This window comes from Anarhichas minor, unplaced genomic scaffold (assembly GCF_050575085.1).
Source record: "Anarhichas minor isolate MPS153535 unplaced genomic scaffold, ASM5057508v1 ptg000024l, whole genome shotgun sequence".
In the NCBI taxonomy this organism is placed as follows: Eukaryota; Metazoa; Chordata; class Actinopteri; order Perciformes; family Anarhichadidae; genus Anarhichas; species Anarhichas minor.
This window is the reverse complement of record NW_027466470.1, coordinates 714,265-734,909: the sequence shown is the minus strand read 5'-3', so window position 1 is coordinate 734,909 and position 20,645 is coordinate 714,265. Positions and strand designations below refer to the sequence as shown.

The window sequence follows — 20,645 nt, the reverse complement described above, 5'->3', positions numbered from 1 at the left end:
AGTATTTTCACTAGTACTTTTACTGCAGTAAAGGATCTGAATACTTCTTCTACCTCTGATAAAAAACAGACAGATACATGTGGATGAAAAGTTATGAAAAGTTATATTTGATAATAAAAATATCCCCATGGTAACTCAACATTACGAGATAAAACGTCATCATTGTAATTTCTTCTTTCATATAAAGTACCTGAGGAGGATTATTCTGCATGTTCCCCTCCCTTTCTCCCTCTCTTTGGTTCGCAACTCATTTTTCCGGCAGCCTCTGAAGGAGGCGCGCACACACACACAACGCACACACACACACACGCACACACACACTCTCTCATTCATTCTTTAACCGGACCGGAGAGCAGCGCGAGACGTTCACACATCAACCGAAGAGGATATTAAAATAGCATCACGTCACCGTAAGTAACGTCCGCACATGTAGAGGCTTCTTCTTCTTCTTCTTCTTCTTCTGCTTCTTGTTTGTTGGCGTGATAACGTGAAGCATGTCCGCTCCTCAGCTTCCGGGTTGTTTCCCGTCTGTTGTGCACACGGCACCGAGCTTGGTGCAGAGCGCACAACACCAGCGTGTTCCTGTTTACCTCCACCGAGTGTTTCTGCTCCGGGATCACACGCAGACACGCGTGGCCGGTTGTACCGCCGGGAGAAGCGTTTTAATACGTTCATGGCGTGATATTATTATTGAACTGAAGAAAGGCGGCGCGTGGGCAGCAGCACGAGGGCCCGAAGCCACCTGGCTCGCGCTATCTGTCAGCATCGGAGCTCTAAACCGAGCCGAGGAGGTGAGAACCGTCACGAGCTAATCCTGCACATTAAACACCGCTCACTGTACATGCATTGTTTATTAATAACGATGAGCTGATTGGTGTATTATTAACGATCTGTCTAATGTTGCTAAAATAAACATCCGGGACCTCCAGCTAGTTCTGTTCTAACTCTGCACCAGAGACCAGACCTCGTTCAGAAACGTGTGAGTTTAACATTTAATCACATAAAGAGGAGGATCTATGAGTTTAACATTAAATCACATAAAGAGGAGGATCTATGAGTTTAACATTTAATCACATAAAGAGGAGGATCCATGAGTTTAACATTAAATCACATAAAGAGGAGGATCCATGAGTTTAACATTTAATCACATAAAGAGGAGGATCTATGAGTTTAACATTAAATCACATAAAGAGGAGGATCTATGAGTTTAACATTTAATCACATAAAGAGGAGGATCTATGAGTTTAACATTTAATCACATAAAGAGGAGGATCTATGAGTTTAACATTTAATCACATAAAGAGGAGGATCTATGAGTTTAACATTTAATCACATAAAGAGGAGGATCCATGAGTTTAACATTTAATCACATAAAGAGGAGGATCCATGAGTTTAACATTAAATCACATAAAGAGGAGGATCCATGAGTTTAACATTTAATCACATAAAGAGGAGGATCCATGAGTTTAACATTTAATCACATAAAGAGGAGGATCTATGAGTTTAACATTAAATCACATAAAGAGGAGGATCTATGAGTTTAACATTTAATCACATAAAGAGGAGGATCTATGAGTTTAACATTTAATCACATAAAGAGGAGGATCTATGAGTTTAACATTTAATCACATAAAGAGGAGGATCTATGAGTTTAACATTTAATCACATAAAGAGGAGGATCCATGAGTTTAACATTTAATCACATAAAGAGGAGGATCTATGAGTTTAACATTTAATCACATAAAGAGGAGGATCCATGAGTTTAACATTTAATCACATAAAGAGGAGGATCCATGAGTTTAACATTAAATCACATAAAGAGGAGGATCCATGAGTTTAACATTTAATCACATAAAGAGGAGGATCCATGAGTTTAACATTTAATCACATAAAGAGGAGGATCTATGAGTTTAACATTAAATCACATAAAGAGGAGGATCTATGAGTTTAACATTTAATCACATAAAGAGGAGGATCTATGAGTTTAACATTTAATCACATAAAGAGGAGGATCTATGAGTTTAACATTTAATCACATAAAGAGGAGGATCTATGAGTTTAACATTTAATCACATAAAGAGGAGGATCCATGAGTTTAACATTTAATCACATAAAGAGGAGGATCTATGAGTTTAACATTTAATCACATAAAGAGGAGGATCCATGAGTTTAACATTTAATCACATAAAGAGGAGGATCTATGAGTTTAACATTTAATCACATAAAGAGGAGGATCTATGAGTTTAACATTTAATCACATAAAGAGGAGGATCTATGAGTTTAACATTTAATCACATAAAGAGGAGGATCTATGAGTTTAACATTTAATCACATAAAGAGGAGGATCCATGAGTTTAACATTTAATCACATAAAGAGGAGGATCTATGAGTTTAACATTTAATCACATAAAGAGGAGGATCTATGAGTTTAACATTTAATCACATAAAGAGGAGGATCCATGAGTTTAACATTTAATCACATAAAGAGGAGGATCCATGAGTTTAACATTTAATCACATAAAGAGGAGGATCCATGAGTTTAACATTTAATCACATAAAGAGGAGGATCTATGAGTTTAACATTTAATCACATAAAGAGGAGGATCCATGAGTTTAACATTTAATCACATAAAGAGGAGGATCTATGAGTTTAACATTTAATCACATAAAGAGGAGGATCTATGAGTTTAACATTAAATCACATAAAGAGGAGGATCTATGAGTTTAACATTTAATCACATAAAGAGGAGGATCTATGAGTTTAACATTTAATCACATAAAGAGGAGGATCTATGAGTTTAACATTTAATCACATAAAGAGGAGGATCTATGAGTTTAACATTAAATCACATAAAGAGGAGGATCTATGAGTTTAACATTAAATCACATAAAGAGGAGGATCTATGAGTTTAACATTTAATCACATAAAGAGGAGGATCCATGAGTTTAACATTAAATCACATAAAGAGGAGGATCTATGAGTTTAACATTTAATCACATAAAGAGGAGGATCTATGAGTTTAACATTTAATCACATAAAGAGGAGGATCTATGAGTTTAACATTTAATCACATAAAGAGGAGGATCTATGAGTTTAACATTAAATCACATAAAGAGGAGGATCTATGAGTTTAACATTTAATCACATAAAGAGGAGGATCTATGAGTTTAACATTTAATCACATAAAGAGGAGGATCCATGAGTTTAACATTTAATCACATAAAGAGGAGGATCTATGAGTTTAACATTTAATCACATAAAGAGGAGGATCTATGAGTTTAACATTAAATCACATAAAGAGGAGGATCTATGAGTTTAACATTTAATCACATAAAGAGGAGGATCTATGAGTTTAACATTTAATCACATAAAGAGGAGGATCTATGAGTTTAACATTTAATCACATAAAGAGGAGGATCTATGAGTTTAACATTAAATCACATAAAGAGGAGGATCTATGAGTTTAACATTAAATCACATAAAGAGGAGGATCTATGAGTTTAACATTTAATCACATAAAGAGGAGGATCTATGAGTTTAACATTTAATCACATAAAGAGGAGGATCTATGAGTTTAACATTTAATCACATAAAGAGGAGGATCTATGAGTTTAACATTTAATCACATAAAGAGGAGGATCCATGAGTTTAACATTTAATCACATAAAGAGGAGGATCCATGAGTTTAACATTTAATCACATAAAGAGGAGGATCTATGAGTTTAACATTTAATCACATAAAGAGGAGGATCTATGAGTTTAACATTTAATCACATAAAGAGGAGGATCCATGAGTTTAACATTTAATCACATAAAGAGGAGGATCCATGAGTTTAACATTTAATCACATAAAGAGGAGGATCTATGAGTTTAACATTTAATCACATAAAGAGGAGGATCCATGAGTTTAACATTAAATCACATAAAGAGGAGGATCTATGAGTTTAACATTTAATCACATAAAGAGGAGGATCTATGAGTTTAACATTTAATCACATAAAGAGGAGGATCCATGAGTTTAACATTTAATCACATAAAGAGGAGGATCCATGAGTTTAACATTTAATCACATAAAGAGGAGGATCTATGAGTTTAACATTTAATCACATAAAGAGGAGGATCTATGAGTTTAACATTTAATCACATAAAGAGGAGGATCCATGAGTTTAACATTTAATCACATAAAGAGGAGGATCCATGAGTTTAACATTTAATCACATAAAGAGGAGGATCTATGAGTTTAACATTTAATCACATAAAGAGGAGGATCCATGAGTTTAACATTAAATCACATAAAGAGGAGGATCTATGAGTTTAACATTTAATCACATAAAGAGGAGGATCTATGAGTTTAACATTTAATCACATAAAGAGGAGGATCTATGAGTTTAACATTTAATCACATAAAGAGGAGGATCCATGAGTTTAACATTTAATCACATAAAGAGGAGGATCTATGAGTTTAACATTTAATCACATAAAGAGGAGGATCTATGAGTTTAACATTTAATCACATAAAGAGGAGGATCCATGAGTTTAACATTTAATCACATAAAGAGGAGGATCTATGAGTTTAACATTTAATCACATAAAGAGGAGGATCCATGAGTTTAACATTTAATCACATAAAGAGGAGGATCTATGAGTTTAACATTTAATCACATAAAGAGGAGGATCTATGAGTTTAACATTTAATCACATAAAGAGGAGGATCCATGAGTTTAACATTTAATCACATAAAGAGGAGGATCCATGAGTTTAACATTAAATCACATAAAGAGGAGGATCTATGAGTTTAACATTTAATCACATAAAGAGGAGGATCTATGAGTTTAACATTTAATCACATAAAGAGGAGGATCCATGAGTTTAACATTTAATCACATAAAGAGGAGGATCCATGAGTTTAACATTTAATCACATAAAGAGGAGGATCTATGAGTTTAACATTTAATCACATAAAGAGGAGGATCTATGAGTTTAACATTTAATCACATAAAGAGGAGGATCCATGAGTTTAACATTTAATCACATAAAGAGGAGGATCCATGAGTTTAACATTTAATCACATAAAGAGGAGGATCTATGAGTTTAACATTTAATCACATAAAGAGGAGGATCCATGAGTTTAACATTAAATCACATAAAGAGGAGGATCTATGAGTTTAACATTTAATCACATAAAGAGGAGGATCTATGAGTTTAACATTTAATCACATAAAGAGGAGGATCTATGAGTTTAACATTTAATCACATAAAGAGGAGGATCCATGAGTTTAACATTTAATCACATAAAGAGGAGGATCTATGAGTTTAACATTTAATCACATAAAGAGGAGGATCTATGAGTTTAACATTTAATCACATAAAGAGGAGGATCCATGAGTTTAACATTTAATCACATAAAGAGGAGGATCTATGAGTTTAACATTTAATCACATAAAGAGGAGGATCCATGAGTTTAACATTTAATCACATAAAGAGGAGGATCTATGAGTTTAACATTTAATCACATAAAGAGGAGGATCTATGAGTTTAACATTTAATCACATAAAGAGGAGGATCTATGAGTTTAACATTTAATCACATAAAGAGGAGGATCTATGAGTTTAACATTTAATCACATAAAGAGGAGGATCCATGAGTTTAACATTTAATCACATAAAGAGGAGGATCCATGAGTTTAACATTAAATCACATAAAGAGGAGGATCCATGAGTTTAACATTTAATCACATAAAGAGGAGGATCCATGAGTTTAACATTAAATCACATAAAGAGGAGGATCCATGAGTTTAACATTTAATCACATAAAGAGGAGGATCCATGAGTTTAACATTAAATCACATAAAGAGGAGGATCCATGAGTTTAACATTTAATCACATAAAGAGGAGGATCCATGAGTTTAACATTTAATCACATAAAGAGGAGGATCTATGAGTTTAACATTTAATCACATAAAGAGGAGGATCTATGAGTTTAACATTTAATCACATAAAGAGGAGGATCCATGAGTTTAACATTTAATCACATAAAGAGGAGGATCCATGAGTTTAATATTAAATCACATAAAGAGGAGGATCCATGAGTTTAACATTTAATCACATAAAGAGGAGGATCTATGAGTTTAACATTAAATCACATAAAGAGGAGGATCCATGAGTTTAACATTTAATCACATAAAGAGGAGGATCCATGAGTTTAACATTTAATCACATAAAGAGGAGGATCCATGAGTTTAACATTTAATCACATAAAGAGGAGGATCCATGAGTTTAACATTTAATCACATAAAGAGGAGGATCCATGAGTTTAACATTAAATCACATAAAGAGGAGGATCCATGAGTTTAATATTTAATCACATAAAGAGGAGGATCCATGAGTTTAACATTTAATCACATAAAGAGGAGGATCTATGAGTTTAACATTTAATCACATAAAGAGGAGGATCCATGAGTTTAACATTAAATCACATAAAGAGGAGGATCCATGAGTTTAATATTTAATCACATAAAGAGGAGGATCTATGAGTTTAACATTTAATCACATAAAGAGGAGGATCCATGAGTTTAACATTAAATCACATAAAGAGGAGGATCCATGAGTTTAATATTTAATCACATAAAGAGGAGGATCCATGAGTTTAACATTAAATCACATGAAGAGGAGGATCCATGAGTTTAACATTTAATCACATAAAGAGGAGGATCCATGAGTTTAACATTAAATCACATGAAGAGGAGGATCCATGAGTTTAACATTTAATCACATAAAGAGGAGGATCTATGAGTTTAACATTTAATCACATAAAGAGGAGGATCCATGAGTTTAACATTAAATCACATAAAGAGGAGGATCCATGAGTTTAATATTTAATCACATAAAGAGGAGGATCCATGAGTTTAACATTAAATCACATAAAGAGGAGGATCCATGAGTTTAACATTAAATCACATAAAGAGGAGGATCCATGAGTTTAACATTTAATCACATAAAGAGGAGGATCCATGAGTTTAACATTAAATCACATGAAGAGGAGGATCCATGAGTTTAACATTTAATCACATAAAGAGGAGGATCTATGAGTTTAACATTTAATCACATAAAGAGGAGGATCCATGAGTTTAACATTAAATCACATAAAGAGGAGGATCCATGAGTTTAATATTTAATCACATAAAGAGGAGGATCCATGAGTTTAACATTAAATCACATAAAGAGGAGGATCCATGAGTTTAATATTTAATCACATAAAGAGGAGGATCCATGAGTTTAACATTTAATCACATAAAGAGGAGGATCCATGAGTTTAACATTTAATCACATAAAGAGGAGGATCCATGAGTTTAATATTTAATCACATAAAGAGGAGGATCCATGAGTTTAACATTAAATCACATAAAGAGGAGGATCCATGAGTTTAATATTAAATCACATAAAGAGGAGGATCCATGAGTTTAACATTTAATCACATAAAGAGGAGGATCCATGAGTTTAACATTTAATCACATAAAGAGGAGGATCCATGAGTTTAATATTTAATCACATAAAGAGGAGGATCCATGAGTTTAACATTAAATCACATAAAGAGGAGGATCCATGAGTTTAACATTAAATCACATAAAGAGGAGGATCCATGAGTTTAACATTTAATCACATAAAGAGGAGGATCCATGAGTTTAACATTAAATCACATGAAGAGGAGGATCCATGAGTTTAACATTTAATCACATAAAGAGGAGGATCTATGAGTTTAACATTTAATCACATAAAGAGGAGGATCCATGAGTTTAACATTAAATCACATAAAGAGGAGGATCCATGAGTTTAATATTTAATCACATAAAGAGGAGGATCCATGAGTTTAACATTAAATCACATAAAGAGGAGGATCTATGAGTTTAACATTAAATCACATAAAGAGGAGGATCCATGAGTTTAACATTTAATCACATAAAGAGGAGGATCCATGAGTTTAACATTAAATCACATAAAGAGGAGGATCCATGAGTTTAACATTTAATCACATAAAGAGGAGGATCCATGAGTTTAACATTTAATCACATAAAGAGGAGGATCCATGAGTTTAACATTTAATCACATAAAGAGGAGGATCCATGAGTTTAACATTAAATCACATAAAGAGGAGGATCCATGAGTTTAACATTTAATCACATAAAGAGGAGGATCCATGAGTTTAACATTAAATCACATAAAGAGGAGGATCCATGAGTTTAACATTAAATCACATAAAGAGGAGGATCCATGAGTTTAACATTAAATCACATAAAGAGGAGGATCCATGAGTTTAACATTAAATCACATAAAGAGGAGGGTCCATCAGAAACAGACTGGATGCAGTGAGCAGCTGCTCTTCAGTTCGACATTGTTTCCTGTTTGTATCACCTAAAGATGTAATAAGTTAGTTACTATATGTAGCTATTTTAATACTTCATCAACATAATGTAACTCGTTACATTTGTAACAAATGTAATAAACTAATTCTGCACATTTAATATATACCGTTTCATGTACTTATGTACAATACATCATATTTGATATGCACATTATAGCTTTTATCTGCAGAAGTAACGACTACCCACAGCTCTCAAATATGTGTCGTCTGTAGAAAGTACTAGTTCGTGCCGCGTGGTGGAGGAGTATAAAGTAGCATCAAATATAAAGTAACCCTAACCTTCTCTCCCAGGTTGTCATCTTGTTTGTAAATATAAACTGTAAATATGATTTATTCTCTTTTTATTCTTCAGTCTCAGTTTCTCTTCTCAGTCCACAGTTTTCTGTTTGAACTGGAGCTCAGAATGATGAGTTGGTTAATTATTGACATAAATATCGATGGTGAAACACGACCTCGTTTTCACTGCATGAGTTTGAGGCTTTGTTGTTTTTGGGTTCTTAACGGTGAGTTAAGAGAAACTTTAGAATTACTCAACATGAAGCGTTCCAGGTATCTGATTCACTGTGGGAGCTCGTTCACGGTGTTATTGAATATGTATCAGTCACAGTCTGTTTACTTCCAGCAGAACACACCAACAACCAAACTACACAAATGTTCTCATTTAAGGATCGTGAGAAGTTTGTGATTTCGTCAGTTCTTGATTTATTCTAAATGTGCCTCGGTGTGCTGTAGATGAAGTTCACTGTGTTATAAAGAGGTGAATGTTTAGTATTTCTGCTTGACAAAGGATGAGTTGCAGACTAATTGGTTCTGCCCTTAATATTTGTCTTGTTTTTGTTATAAAAATATGACTTTTAAACAAGTTGTCATGTTTCAAACACTAACAGATGTTCTTGTTTTCTCGACAGAGAGGATGTTGGCGTTGATGTTGCTCGTCGCCGCGAGTTTGTCCGGCGGCGGCGGGACGTCCGGCTCTGACTGCGGTCAGTTCACCACGCAGTCGAACGGCGCGGTGCGTTCACTGTCGGCTGTGGTCGACTCGCAGAGAGCCGAGCAGAGCCAGAGGAAACACCTGGAGGCTCTGTTCAACAGGTGAGCTCGTGTCAACACACCGTAGACAACTTCACCGTTAGCTCTGTCTGCTCTGCTTTACGTGATTAAAATCACAACAAATCCCCATTTTGATGGAATCCCTTGAAGCTTTTGGTAGGATGTAGATATTCTAGTAAGTTAAACGGTTCCGCGGTCACTTGTTCAAAGACTGATGTTATTGTTTGAATGAAACTGAACAGATATGGAGAAAACGGCACCATCTCTCTGGCCGGTTTGAAGCGTCTCCTACAGAACGTGGGGTTGGATCGCATCAGGACTGTTATGGTGCAACATCACGAGCAACCGGGCCACCATCATAACCACCATCACCACCACCATCAACACCAGGGAGGCCACCACCTCCACGAAGACCACCACAACAACTCGCACCCCCACAAACATGCCGACCCTTCACAGCACAGGAAGTTTCCAAAGACCTCTGAGGTCTCCAAAGATCAGGACAGCCACCACAACCTGCACGACAAGAAGACCACGGCGGCGCAGGAGGTCGGCATCACGGCGGTGTACAGCGCCCAGCTGATGGCGAGATCAGATGACGTTAATAAGAGACACGACGGCAGCCTGGGACCACCCGGTCCTACTGGGGGGGAAACCACCAGAGCGTCTGCTGCCAGACTGGTCACTGAGAGCCCGACTCAGGCAGCTGCAGTCAGCAGGGGGGACCAAGACCACGGGCACGACCACATGAACCAGGATGTTGCCCACAACAGAAGTGTGGACAGTGTGGAGGTACGACAAATTGCTTAACTCACCAGTGTTCAAATAATGAAATCAGGGTCATTAATAGTGGTTTAACGGACCGTACTGGATCCCTGATCCGTACTGACCCCTCACAGTTTATCGTTAACATCACAGTGTGAAATAAAGTTTTACTGACGATCGTTATAATGAATAATATTCAGTAATATTCAATATTTGGTTAATTCAGAAATAAACCAAATCGGTTTTATTTCTATTAATAAGAAGAAGAAGCAAAGCGTCGGTGGTAAGTAGTGAACTCTGTGTGATCCAGCACCACTAGGACCTACAGTGACTTTTCATATACGTACCGTTGTCTCCTGAATGAGTCCCGTTGTTGTTGTTGTTGTTTTACCTCCAGTGTCAGAACGCATCCAGCATCCTCTCGTCACACGGGATGTCTCAGGAGGGGGGGGTGACGCTCGCCGACTTCAGCTTCCTCTGCCCCGCCCTCCTCAGCCAGATAGACGGCGGCGCGTGCATCCTGCACGGAGGCCCTGCAGAACAGGAGGGGGGAGGTACAAGTCCGTCTGTTCAAACTAACACTGATGTTGACGTGTCATGTAAGTAGGAAGACGATGTTCAGACAACACAAACATGTGTGCAGTGTGTTGTGTCTGATACTGGACCTCCTGGTCTCACCTGTACCTGCTTCTATGTTTGGTACATTGATGTGATGTGATAAAACTGGATTTGTTTAATCCCTCTCCTCATTTTCTAGACCATGAACACGGTCACGACCAGCACGGTGACCACAACATCTCGGCCCACGGGGAACGCTCCGCTGGAGAAAGTGCCAAAAACATCGCGATAGGTAAGACGGTGAAAGACTCAAGTCTGTGATTGGAGAGAAGTTTGTGGAGAAGTTAAGTGATTTGTGCGTTGCAGCGTGGGTCGGAGGGTTCCTCTCCATCACGGTCATCAGCCTGCTGTCTCTGCTCGGCGTGGTCCTCATCCCGCTCATGAACACCGTCTTCTTCAAGTTCCTCCTCAGCTTCTTGGTGGCGCTGGCGGTCGGCTCGCTGAGCGGCGACGCCTTCCTTCACCTCATCCCCCACGTGAGTCAGAGCGCCGCCCGCTTCCTCTTTACCACGGGACGAAGCACGTCCTCCCGTCATCAGCATGTCGGGGTCACAATTAAAGTTCTGTCCTGACCCAAGATGCAAAGCATGTTAACCCGCTGAACCCCCAAAACACCGCCTCGTGTATGGAACAGCATGTTTTCTTTCAACAATCGCCAAAACTACACCGTTTATTACAGCCAGACGCTGTAAAAACATTATCGTCATTATCGTCCGATTATCATCTTTCCGACGGTCCTTGAACACATCATGTGTAACTGACGCTTCTGTCAGAAAAAGAAGCAGAAACGAAGCTTATAATCGTGATATTTCATCAGAAACATTTTATTCTTCATGTTCTCATTATAAATGTCTCCTCTAATAAAGCGTTCACTTTAACCAGAGAGGAGAGGAGAGGAGAGGAGAGGAGAGGAGAGGAGAGGGGAGGAGAGAGGCTGAAACATGTCAATAGTTCAATGAATGTAGGACGTAAGAATAAGTAAACAAGATAACCAATGTGACCAGACATTCACTGATCTCGATACTCAGTCTCAGATCACCTCGTTCAGGTTTCTTTGTCCACACCCAGGTTCTCAATAAGTGCTCATATCACCAGCTGTTGAAGAGTTTGACTCGCCTCAATACAGAGAGGGCTGCCCCAAAGTCCAGACAATGGTGGGTTCAGGTTCATCAGTCTGTTTGTGTGTTCATATCTGTGGGGGGCTTCAGTCTCAGGGAGGCCACCACCACCAGCACCAGGACTCTGGGATGGACTCGGGGGGACATCACCTCCACGAGGAGCAGGAGGAAAACCTGGACGCGGTGTGGAAAGGTCTGACGGCGCTGAGCGGAGTCTACATCATGTTTCTGATCGAACACTTCCTGACGCTTGGGAAGATGTACAAGGACAAGAAACAGAAGGTCAGAGGTTGATCTTTTGTCATTACACCAGAGGTGAAGCAGTCAAAGGGACGTTTTATGACGTATTTCATGTTTAGAAGTCACAGTTCAGACCCGGGTTAGACGCTAGTTCAAGTGTCTAAGACACTGTCCTCCTGTTGGGGACTGAGGGAACATTTTGTCCTCTGGTAACTTTAATAAACTATTTTTATTATAAAAATAAGGAACATTTAACACTTAATGTTCTATTACACTGAACAAATGAGACAACACGTCACAATAAACTATGAAACACTTTGGTAAACCCCGTGTTATCTTAAACACGGGGTTTAATATTGTGCTGCTGTGGTTGTTCATCCTGCGGTTTGAAATATAAAAACAAGACGTTTCTGCCGTCCAAACAGATCCAGAAGAAGTGGGATCAGAACGACAAAGCGGATCCGGAGAAGCAGCCTGCTCTGGAGGAGAACGACCTGAAGCCAGCCGAAGGTGAGACGCAAAACACCAAACAAACGTCCCAGAAAACCTACAATTCTTCAGCTTTTCAAAGCTTTAAAAGAAAAATACAGGTTAACCCTCTGAGCCCCAAAATACGCCGGGAGATGGAACAGCAAGTTTTCTTCAAACAATCATGAAAACTACACCGTTTACCACAGCCAGCTGGACACGCCTTACTCTCTAACGCTTTAATCTCATCAGTAACTAACTTCCATACTTCCTCCAGACGTGGAGACGAATGGTGCCGGCATGTTTGGCGACCACTCCGGCAGCGTGTTGGAGGAGGAGCAGGTGATGCTGGCGCCGCAGGTGTTGGTCGTCTCGCCGCAGGGTTACGGCGGAGCGGCGGTGGACGCCGCCTACACCGCCGAGGACTGCGAGAACAAATGCCACTCCCACTTCCACGACACGGTGGGGCAGGCCGACAGCATGAACCACCACCACCACGAATACCACCACATCCTGCACCACCACCACTCCCAGAACCACCACCCACACAGCCACTCCCACTCCTACTCGGAGGAGCACTTCCAGCAGGCCGGCGTGGCCACGCTCGCCTGGATGGTCATCATGGGAGACGGACTGCACAACTTCAGCGACGGCCTGGCTATCGGTGAGTGTTGCCTCAAAGAGCTGTTGGATAGGCGACGTAACGGTGCGGTCATTCTGGAAGTCCTGTCCTCAAGTCGAACATGAAAGATTGTTTTTGATATTAAATGTTATGTCTACCAAATACCTGTTCCAACAGAGAGGATTTTGTCCGTCGCCTTCGTGGTTTTTGTTCGTCGCCTTCGTGGTTTTTGTTCGTCGTTTTTGTCCGTCGCCTTCGTGGTTTTTGTTCGTCGCCTTCGTGGTTTTTGTTCGTGGTTTTTGTTCGTCGCCTTCGTGGTTTTTGTTAGTCGCCTTCATGGTTTTTGTCCGTCGCCTTCGTGGTTTTTGTTCGTCGCCTTCGTGGTTTTTGTTCGTCGCCTTCGTGGTTTTTGTTCGTCGCCTTCGTGGTTTTTGTTAGTCGCCTTCGTGGTTTTTGTTAGTCGCCTTCGTGGTTTTTGTTAGTCGCCTTCGTGGTTTTTGTCCGTCGCCTTCGTGGTTTTTGTTCGACGCCTTCGTGGTTTTTGTTCGTGGTTTTTGTTCGTCGCCTTCGTGGTTTTTGTTCGTCGCCTTCGTGGTTTTTGTTCGTCGCCTTCGTGGTTTTTGTTCGTCGCCTTCGTGGTTTTTGTCCGTCGCCTTCGTGTTTTTTGTCCGTCGCCTTCGTGTTTTTTGTCCGTCGCCTTCGTGGTTTTTGTCCGTCGCCTTCGTGGTTTTTGTCCGTCGCCTTCGTGGTTTTTGTCCGTCGCCTTCGTGGTTTTTGTGCGTCGCCTTCGTGGTTTTTGTCCGTCGCCTTCGTGGTTTTTGTTCGTGGTTTTTGTTCGTGGTTTTTGTTCGTGGTTTTTGTTCGTGGTTTTTGTTCGTGGTTTTTGTTCGTGGTTTTTGTTCGTGGTTTTTGTTCGTCGCCTTCGTGTTTTTTGTCCGTCGCCTTCGTGGTTTTTGTCCGTCGCCTTCGTGGTTTTTGTCCGTCGCCTTCGTGGTTTTTGTTCGTGGTTTTTGTTCGTGGTTTTTGTTCGTGGTTTTTGTTCGTGGTTTTTGTTCGTCGCCTTCGTGTTTTTTGTCCGTCGCCTTCATGGTTTTTGTCCGTCGCCTTCGTGGTTTTTGTCCGTCGCCTTCATGGTTTTTGTCCGTCGCCTTCGTGGTTTTTGTCCGTCGCCTTCGTGGTTTTTGTCCGTCGCCTTCGTGGTTTTTGTCCGTCTTGGTTTTTGACCGTCACCATGGCCTTAACTGTTTTCATGCAGAATATGAACAGGCTTCCAGTCATGCTGTCTCGTAATTTGATTTTGTTATAGTAGGCTTTTGCTGAAATTTTCAGACCAATGGACACATACCTTCCACACATCATAGTTAAAAAAGACGTGAATGCTTTGTAAAAATTAAAAATGTACGTCTATTATTTCTCGTGATTATGACTCACGCACGATGATTTTCCTCACAATACTATAATTTTAAGCCTCTGGTACGTTTGACTTTTCCCATCGGGCAATGCTGAACCTAACTGCCCCATGATATGATCTGCCCCGCTGCTAATTTCACACTGCAGGAGTTCTAGTACGTACAGTATCAGTACTGTAGTGCTGATGACGGTGGGTTTCAATATATCTCCTCGTCGCTCTGCAGGAGCTGCCTTCACTGAGGGTCTGTCCAGCGGTCTCAGTACATCGGTGGCTGTTTTCTGTCACGAGCTTCCTCACGAGTTGGGTAAGACCTTCCGTTTCCATCTTTAATGTACAAGCGGAAAGGCTTTTTTAAACATTAAAATCCTTTATTATCGCAGTATTATCTTGATATTTGTTTGTTTGAATGTATTCAGGATTGATCATTTTTGTAGAGCAAGAAACATCTTAAATACTTCATCAAATGTCATGAAGTTGTTGTTTTGACATTACATGATTCTCTGTAAGGACAGTGGACTCTGTTTCCCAGGTGACTTTGCGGTGCTCCTGAAGGCCGGTATGACGGTGCGTCAGGCCATCCTCTACAACGTGCTGTCGGCCATGATGGCCTACTTGGGCGTGGTGATCGGTATCCTGATCGGTCACTACGCAGAGAACATCTCCATGTGGATATTCGCCCTCACAGCCGGACTCTTCATGTATGTGGCTCTGGTGGACATGGTGAGTCGACGTTACCGCTCTCGCACCTGAACACTTTAACACAATTAAACGGGGACTGGCTCTGGGTTAAACCGGGACTGGCTCTGGGTTAAACCGGGACTGGCTCTGGGTTAAACCGGGACTGGCTCTGGTTTAAACCGGGGACTGGCTCTGGGTTAAACCGGGGACTGGCTCTGGGTTTAACCGGGACTTTATTATTTCTAAAGATAAGGTGGGACTTCTACATGTGTATAAACAATAACACATGTAGTCGGTGCAAAGAACGAATGAAGACGCAGAGTTTCACTTACAGTGAGGGAAAAACATGAAAACAACAAATAGTAATTATTGCAATACTTTCAGGTGATGTAAACTCAGTCTGTGCGTGCTGACAGAATAGATCCAGTATTTAAGAAGTGGTCAAGTACAGAAGTCATTCATTACCGAGTACGTGGTGCAGAAAGAGACTGCTCAGCTGTTTCCTCGCTGAGTCAGGAGAAGTCTGCCCTCATCCAGTCAGCAGCATCTGTTCTGTCGACTCAACAGGTCTGGACTCTCAGCCGGTCAGAGAGCAGCAGCCTTCAGCACCAGATGGCCTCTTCTCACTCTCTCTCACACACACACACACACACACACACACACACACACACACACACTTATTTAACTCTCTGTAAAACTTGCTCACATGACAAGTTTATAAAACCAAACACAAGAGAGGGGAGTTGTCACAAACCGCTGCTGCCTGTGAAAACACAGTAAAGCTTGTTTAGTCTGACGCTGACCTCTTGTGGCCGCTGCCCTGCAGAACAGCTTGTTAAATCATTAGATTAATACATATTCATTATGATAATAGATGGTTACCAGTCCAGCCAGTAGTCAGTTGGTTTAGTTGACAGCCGAGTCAGGACCAGAGACTGGATATAAGAAGTGGACGTAGTCTTCACCCATTGGTTTGTGGGCCGCTGTTTTGAAGCCTCGAGTTCAGCGATTTGGCTGTCGCCATCTTGCTTTTTTGCAACCAGTGAACAGAAGTGCACTAAAGCATACCCTGCTTTATGGGCGGGGCTACACGGTGATTGACAGGTCTCTACCAGAGACGTATATACGGCGTCTTTACGTCACTCCTCCTCAGTCCAGATATGGTCACTTCCTGTTCACTGGTTGCAAGAAAAACAAGATGGCGACGGCCAAAACACCGAACTTGAGGCTTCAAATACGTCCACAAACCGATGGGTGACGTCACAACGACTACGTCCATTTTTATATACAGTCTGTGTATAAGACAAACTATTAAGTCACATTTGCAGCAACAAGAAAGAATACTATAAAGTGTTGAAATGACTGTTTCATACGTAGTAATTTAAGGAGCCAATCACAGACCAGGTGATGACGGTCATGTGTGTCGTTTGTCTTTCCCAGGTGCCCGAGATGTTGCATAACGACGCTGGGGACCACGGCTTCAGCCACTGCGGCTTCTTCCTGCTCCAGAATGCCGGCATCCTTCTGGGCTTCTGCATCATGCTGCTAATTGCCATTTTTGAACACAAAATCCAACTGGACCTGGGATACTGAAGAAGAGGCCCTTCATCCTCGGCTCCATGTGCGTCTCCGTCAGAAGTGTAGTCTGTTCTGTATTTGTTGTTCTAGACCGGCCGGTCAGCTCGACTTAGGTTTGTATTTTCACATGGTGTGGGAAGAAGCATCGGTTCAAACGGAGACGTACTTTAGGAAGTTGCCATGTTGACCCGGCTCTCTGAAAGCTTCACATTCATGAGCTGCTGAGGCTCCGACGTCTGCAGCTCGGTGAGGTGTTAAAATAACTAACTAAATTCTTCTTTATTTTCCTGGACTGCGGTTAAAAATGTCTAAGTTTAGAGTCTTCGAAACAAAAATGAAAGTAAAAATCCCCTGTCGATATTACTCTTCAGGCTCATTTGATCAAGTGTCACTTGTCAGCAGTTCATATTTACGATAAATCCAATAAGACGTGAAAGCAGCACGAGAAAACTCTTACGTAGCACACGTGACCTTTTTTTTTTTTCAGCATTACGTCTGATTTTTGCATAATTATCTTTATTCATGTAACGTGTCGGAGGTGATTCTGCTGCTGAGTGGAACCAGATCAGTATTGAAGTAGATGGCCAACGGGCCACAACAGCCCCACTGTGAGTACAACCTCGTACTGGGAAACAACTCCGTTAGACGTTCCTTCTATACCTACAAGATGGCGTGTCCAAGATGCCTACTTCAAACTTTGACCAAATGAATCTCTGCGCGCAGTATTATCACGTTGCGACTAAAGATGAAAAAAGATCAAGTTGACCACATCACATTCACATTTTAGAAACAAGAGCCAGTAACTCTGTTGATGGACTGATGGTTTCTAATAACTATAACTAGTCTATCTCAGATATCCATCCTGTGCACAGGTTGTATTGGGACGTCTCCCCTTGTGTTCGTTGTGGCTTAATGTGACAATGATGTCCTAAGAAACACTTTAACAATTGTTAGTTACAAAAATTAACTTTAACATCACTTAAAATGCTTACAGGGGGATTGAGGTTGTTAAGTAGATATTGAAATATAAAAAGACTTTATTGGTGTCATATAAACAGGAAGTTCTCTACTGAGCCCCTCAGCTGATCAGAAGTCTGCCTCACGGTCACCTGATCAGAATCTAACATCTTACGTTCAGCAGGAACCCGTCATAGACCTTTGAGACCTCTATTAGGTTCACAGAGGAGTTCTGTTATTTCTGAAATGTTTAGCTGGAGGAGAACAAGAGGGAAGCAAAGCTAGTGTTCATGTTCTCGCTGGTTTCTTCAGAGGAGTGCATTTGTACGGTTGAAAGCTGTTTATTTGGAAAGCGATGACGCAACATCGTGTTAATCTGGAGCCTCATATTTTCTCTCCTGGGAAGCTTTTTGAACCGTGACCAGATCTTCATGATGTTTGGATTCAGACCCCATTAACCCATTAAAACTAACCCTGAATGAGCTCTAACAGCCTGTCAGGGAACACTGAACCTCGTCTGTTGTGGATCTACATGTGGAACTCAACATCGACATTGCTATTTACTCATTCTCCCACTTTAAATACATATTGAAGGGCATTGTGCAGCACAGCAGAGTGTTTCAGTGTCCGGTGCTTTACTGTTAGCATCCTGTTAGCATACTGTTAGCATCCTGTTAGCGCTGAGTTTTAGATCTCCGCTCCAAACAGCAGCGCTAACACCGGCAGACGGCTAGTTTCTGTCGGTTTAAAGAGGTGCTGAGGATCATTTCTCATTAACGTCTTAACGACATTTTAAAACGGTACTGAGTTTCACGCCGCTTTACGACTTGAAACGGCAACACAGACGAGTTCTCGGGGGCATCGCTGACTGGTTTGTCTGGACGAGAAAAGCCAAAGACGACGTCTGACATCTGTCCAATGAAGTGCGAAGAAAATAAGAGCAACTTATGGCAACAAGAAGGGGAAACTCAGCAGATAGACTGTTTGCTTTAGTCTGTTTATTTTTTTATATATTTCTTTGTTAACTTGTTTTATTTTATTGTTACGGTTGGAGAGTTAAAGTGGCAGCTCAACACGTGTTCAGAGTAACTAATAAAGTCTCTGTTGGTGTTTGTTACAATATTAATACCAGTAATTATCACTCAGAAGTCCATCATGAAGCTCTCTTTGAAATGGTTCCATGTATTTCTGTCTCACTGTGTTCTGTTTTTATTTAAAGGAGACTGCTCCGATGTTTAGGTCAAAAGGTTTCGCTCCGTGTCGTTATTTTCTGGCCTTTTAAAAAAGTTGAGACACCAACATCACTGTGTATATCACGTGTACATTATGTGTATATATTAATGTACAATACAGTACGAGTATGTTTGATTTGTGTACTTTGTGAGTCTGTTACATCGTGTTCAACGCAAACCAAAAGATTCTAATTTAAGTTGCAATTTGGACAAATGTGAAGGAAAAAAGGAGGAAGTTGTTCTTTTGTTTTTGTCTAAAACAAAACGTGAAATGAATGTGTTCATGACGGGAACTACAGCCGGTGGATTCAACCACAAAGACGTCTCACAATATAACAGAACAATTCATGGTCTTTTTATTGTCTTTTATTTGAGTTGCTGATTTGACTCGACGGTTATTTTGAGGTTCAAAATGTGTTAAACTTCTGTGAAAAAGGATCATCGACTTAAACGTGTTGAGACATAAAGACATTATGAAGTCTTTATGAAGAAGGAGATCTGCGTCAAACATTCACGAGGAATGTTTATAAACTTCAAGAGCGAACACATCAAACTTAAACCACGTAAATAAAGATCACCTTTTCTGCCTTCTTGTGAACATTCGGTTGTTTTCTTCTTTTTGTCTAAACGTTTCTACTCGATAAGTGTAAAATATTCACAACATGAAGAAAAGGTAGAAACCCCGAAACATTTGATGAATAAAGAAAAGCACGTTGGAGACAAAAATTGTCGTTTTTTACTTTTATTTCTTAAGATGTTTCCTGATTTACGTTTGTTAAAATACAGAAAAAAATAAAAACAAAGTGACTATTGTTTTTATTTTATTTTTTTCACAGCTTACAACCCCAGAATAAAGCAGAAATCATCACTTTGTTTATTTAGGCACATTATTTTATGTCTGTAACATCATCCTACTTTATTTTCTAGATGCAAAATGTGTTAAAATCAGCAAAGAAAGAGTTCTTCTGTCATCACGACCAATGTGATGTCAACAAATGTAAACGACCCGGCCTCGATCAAACATCACCGACTCGCTGTTTGAAATCAAACCGACTTCACGCAACAGTTGATGATCTGAGCAACTTTTTGTGGCCTCAATAAATGACCATCGAGTCCAAATTCAGCGAAGTGAAAATTAGCTGCTGGTGTTTCTGTTATTTTGTCCACCTGTGTGACGTTGACTCACTGTGCTCTTTGACATTCCTCCACACAAATAAACTCCACCTTCTCACAACGCTCTGCTGACGTCTCTAATCGATGACATCATCTCATCCTGAACAAAACACGTTTCTATGGTTACTGCAAAGTGTTCATATGTGTATCATTGTTATAGAAGAACAGGAAGTGATGTCACAATCTGTGATCATCTGTTTCATTTAACTGACTTCTTATTGTGCTGCACCAGTATTATCAGCTCCATGCAGTAAAAGTACACAGAGCAGTAAAATGTCTCCTGTAACTGAAATACATATACGGCTTTTTGTAAGAT

General features: G+C 39.9%; 1 protein-coding gene across 5 annotated transcripts; it reads left to right on the top strand.

Moving 5' to 3' along the window:
• The first annotated feature begins 323 nt into the window (after window positions 1-323).
• On the top strand, window positions 324-20,391 carry slc39a6 (solute carrier family 39 member 6). Of its 5 annotated transcripts, none has more exons than XM_076098423.1 (13): window positions 342-410; window positions 510-791; window positions 9,328-9,511; window positions 9,712-10,261; window positions 10,632-10,833; window positions 10,992-11,084; window positions 11,159-11,328; window positions 12,061-12,252; window positions 12,636-12,720; window positions 12,956-13,342; window positions 14,935-15,015; window positions 15,241-15,431; window positions 15,957-16,815. In XM_076098423.1, exons 3-13 carry the CDS (start codon window positions 9,333-9,335, stop codon window positions 16,167-16,169), a joined length of 2,343 nt encoding a protein of 780 aa, XP_075954538.1. In that variant the 5' UTR covers window positions 342-410; window positions 510-791; window positions 9,328-9,332; the 3' UTR covers window positions 16,170-16,815. The 5 variants fall into 5 exon arrangements, with proteins under 5 accessions (XP_075954539.1, XP_075954538.1, XP_075954540.1 ...); XM_076098425.1 differs by having other exon boundaries at window positions 343-410; window positions 10,632-10,788; XM_076098426.1 differs by lacking the exon at window positions 15,957-16,815 and adding an exon at window positions 16,830-20,391 and having other exon boundaries at window positions 347-410.
• Window positions 20,392-20,645: the final 254 nt, after the last annotated feature.

Coding starts and splice junctions, on each gene's coding strand:
- slc39a6 (XM_076098424.1), top strand. CDS start 9,333: ATGTTGGCGTTGATGTTGCTCGTCGCCGCGAGTTTGTCCGGCGGCGGC. Junction 10,834..10,991: donor CACTGATGTTGACGTGTCAT/GTAAGTAGGAAG, acceptor CTCATTTTCTAG/ACCATGAACACGGTCACGAC. Junction 11,085..11,158: donor TGCCAAAAACATCGCGATAG/GTAAGACGGTGA, acceptor TGTGCGTTGCAG/CGTGGGTCGGAGGGTTCCTC.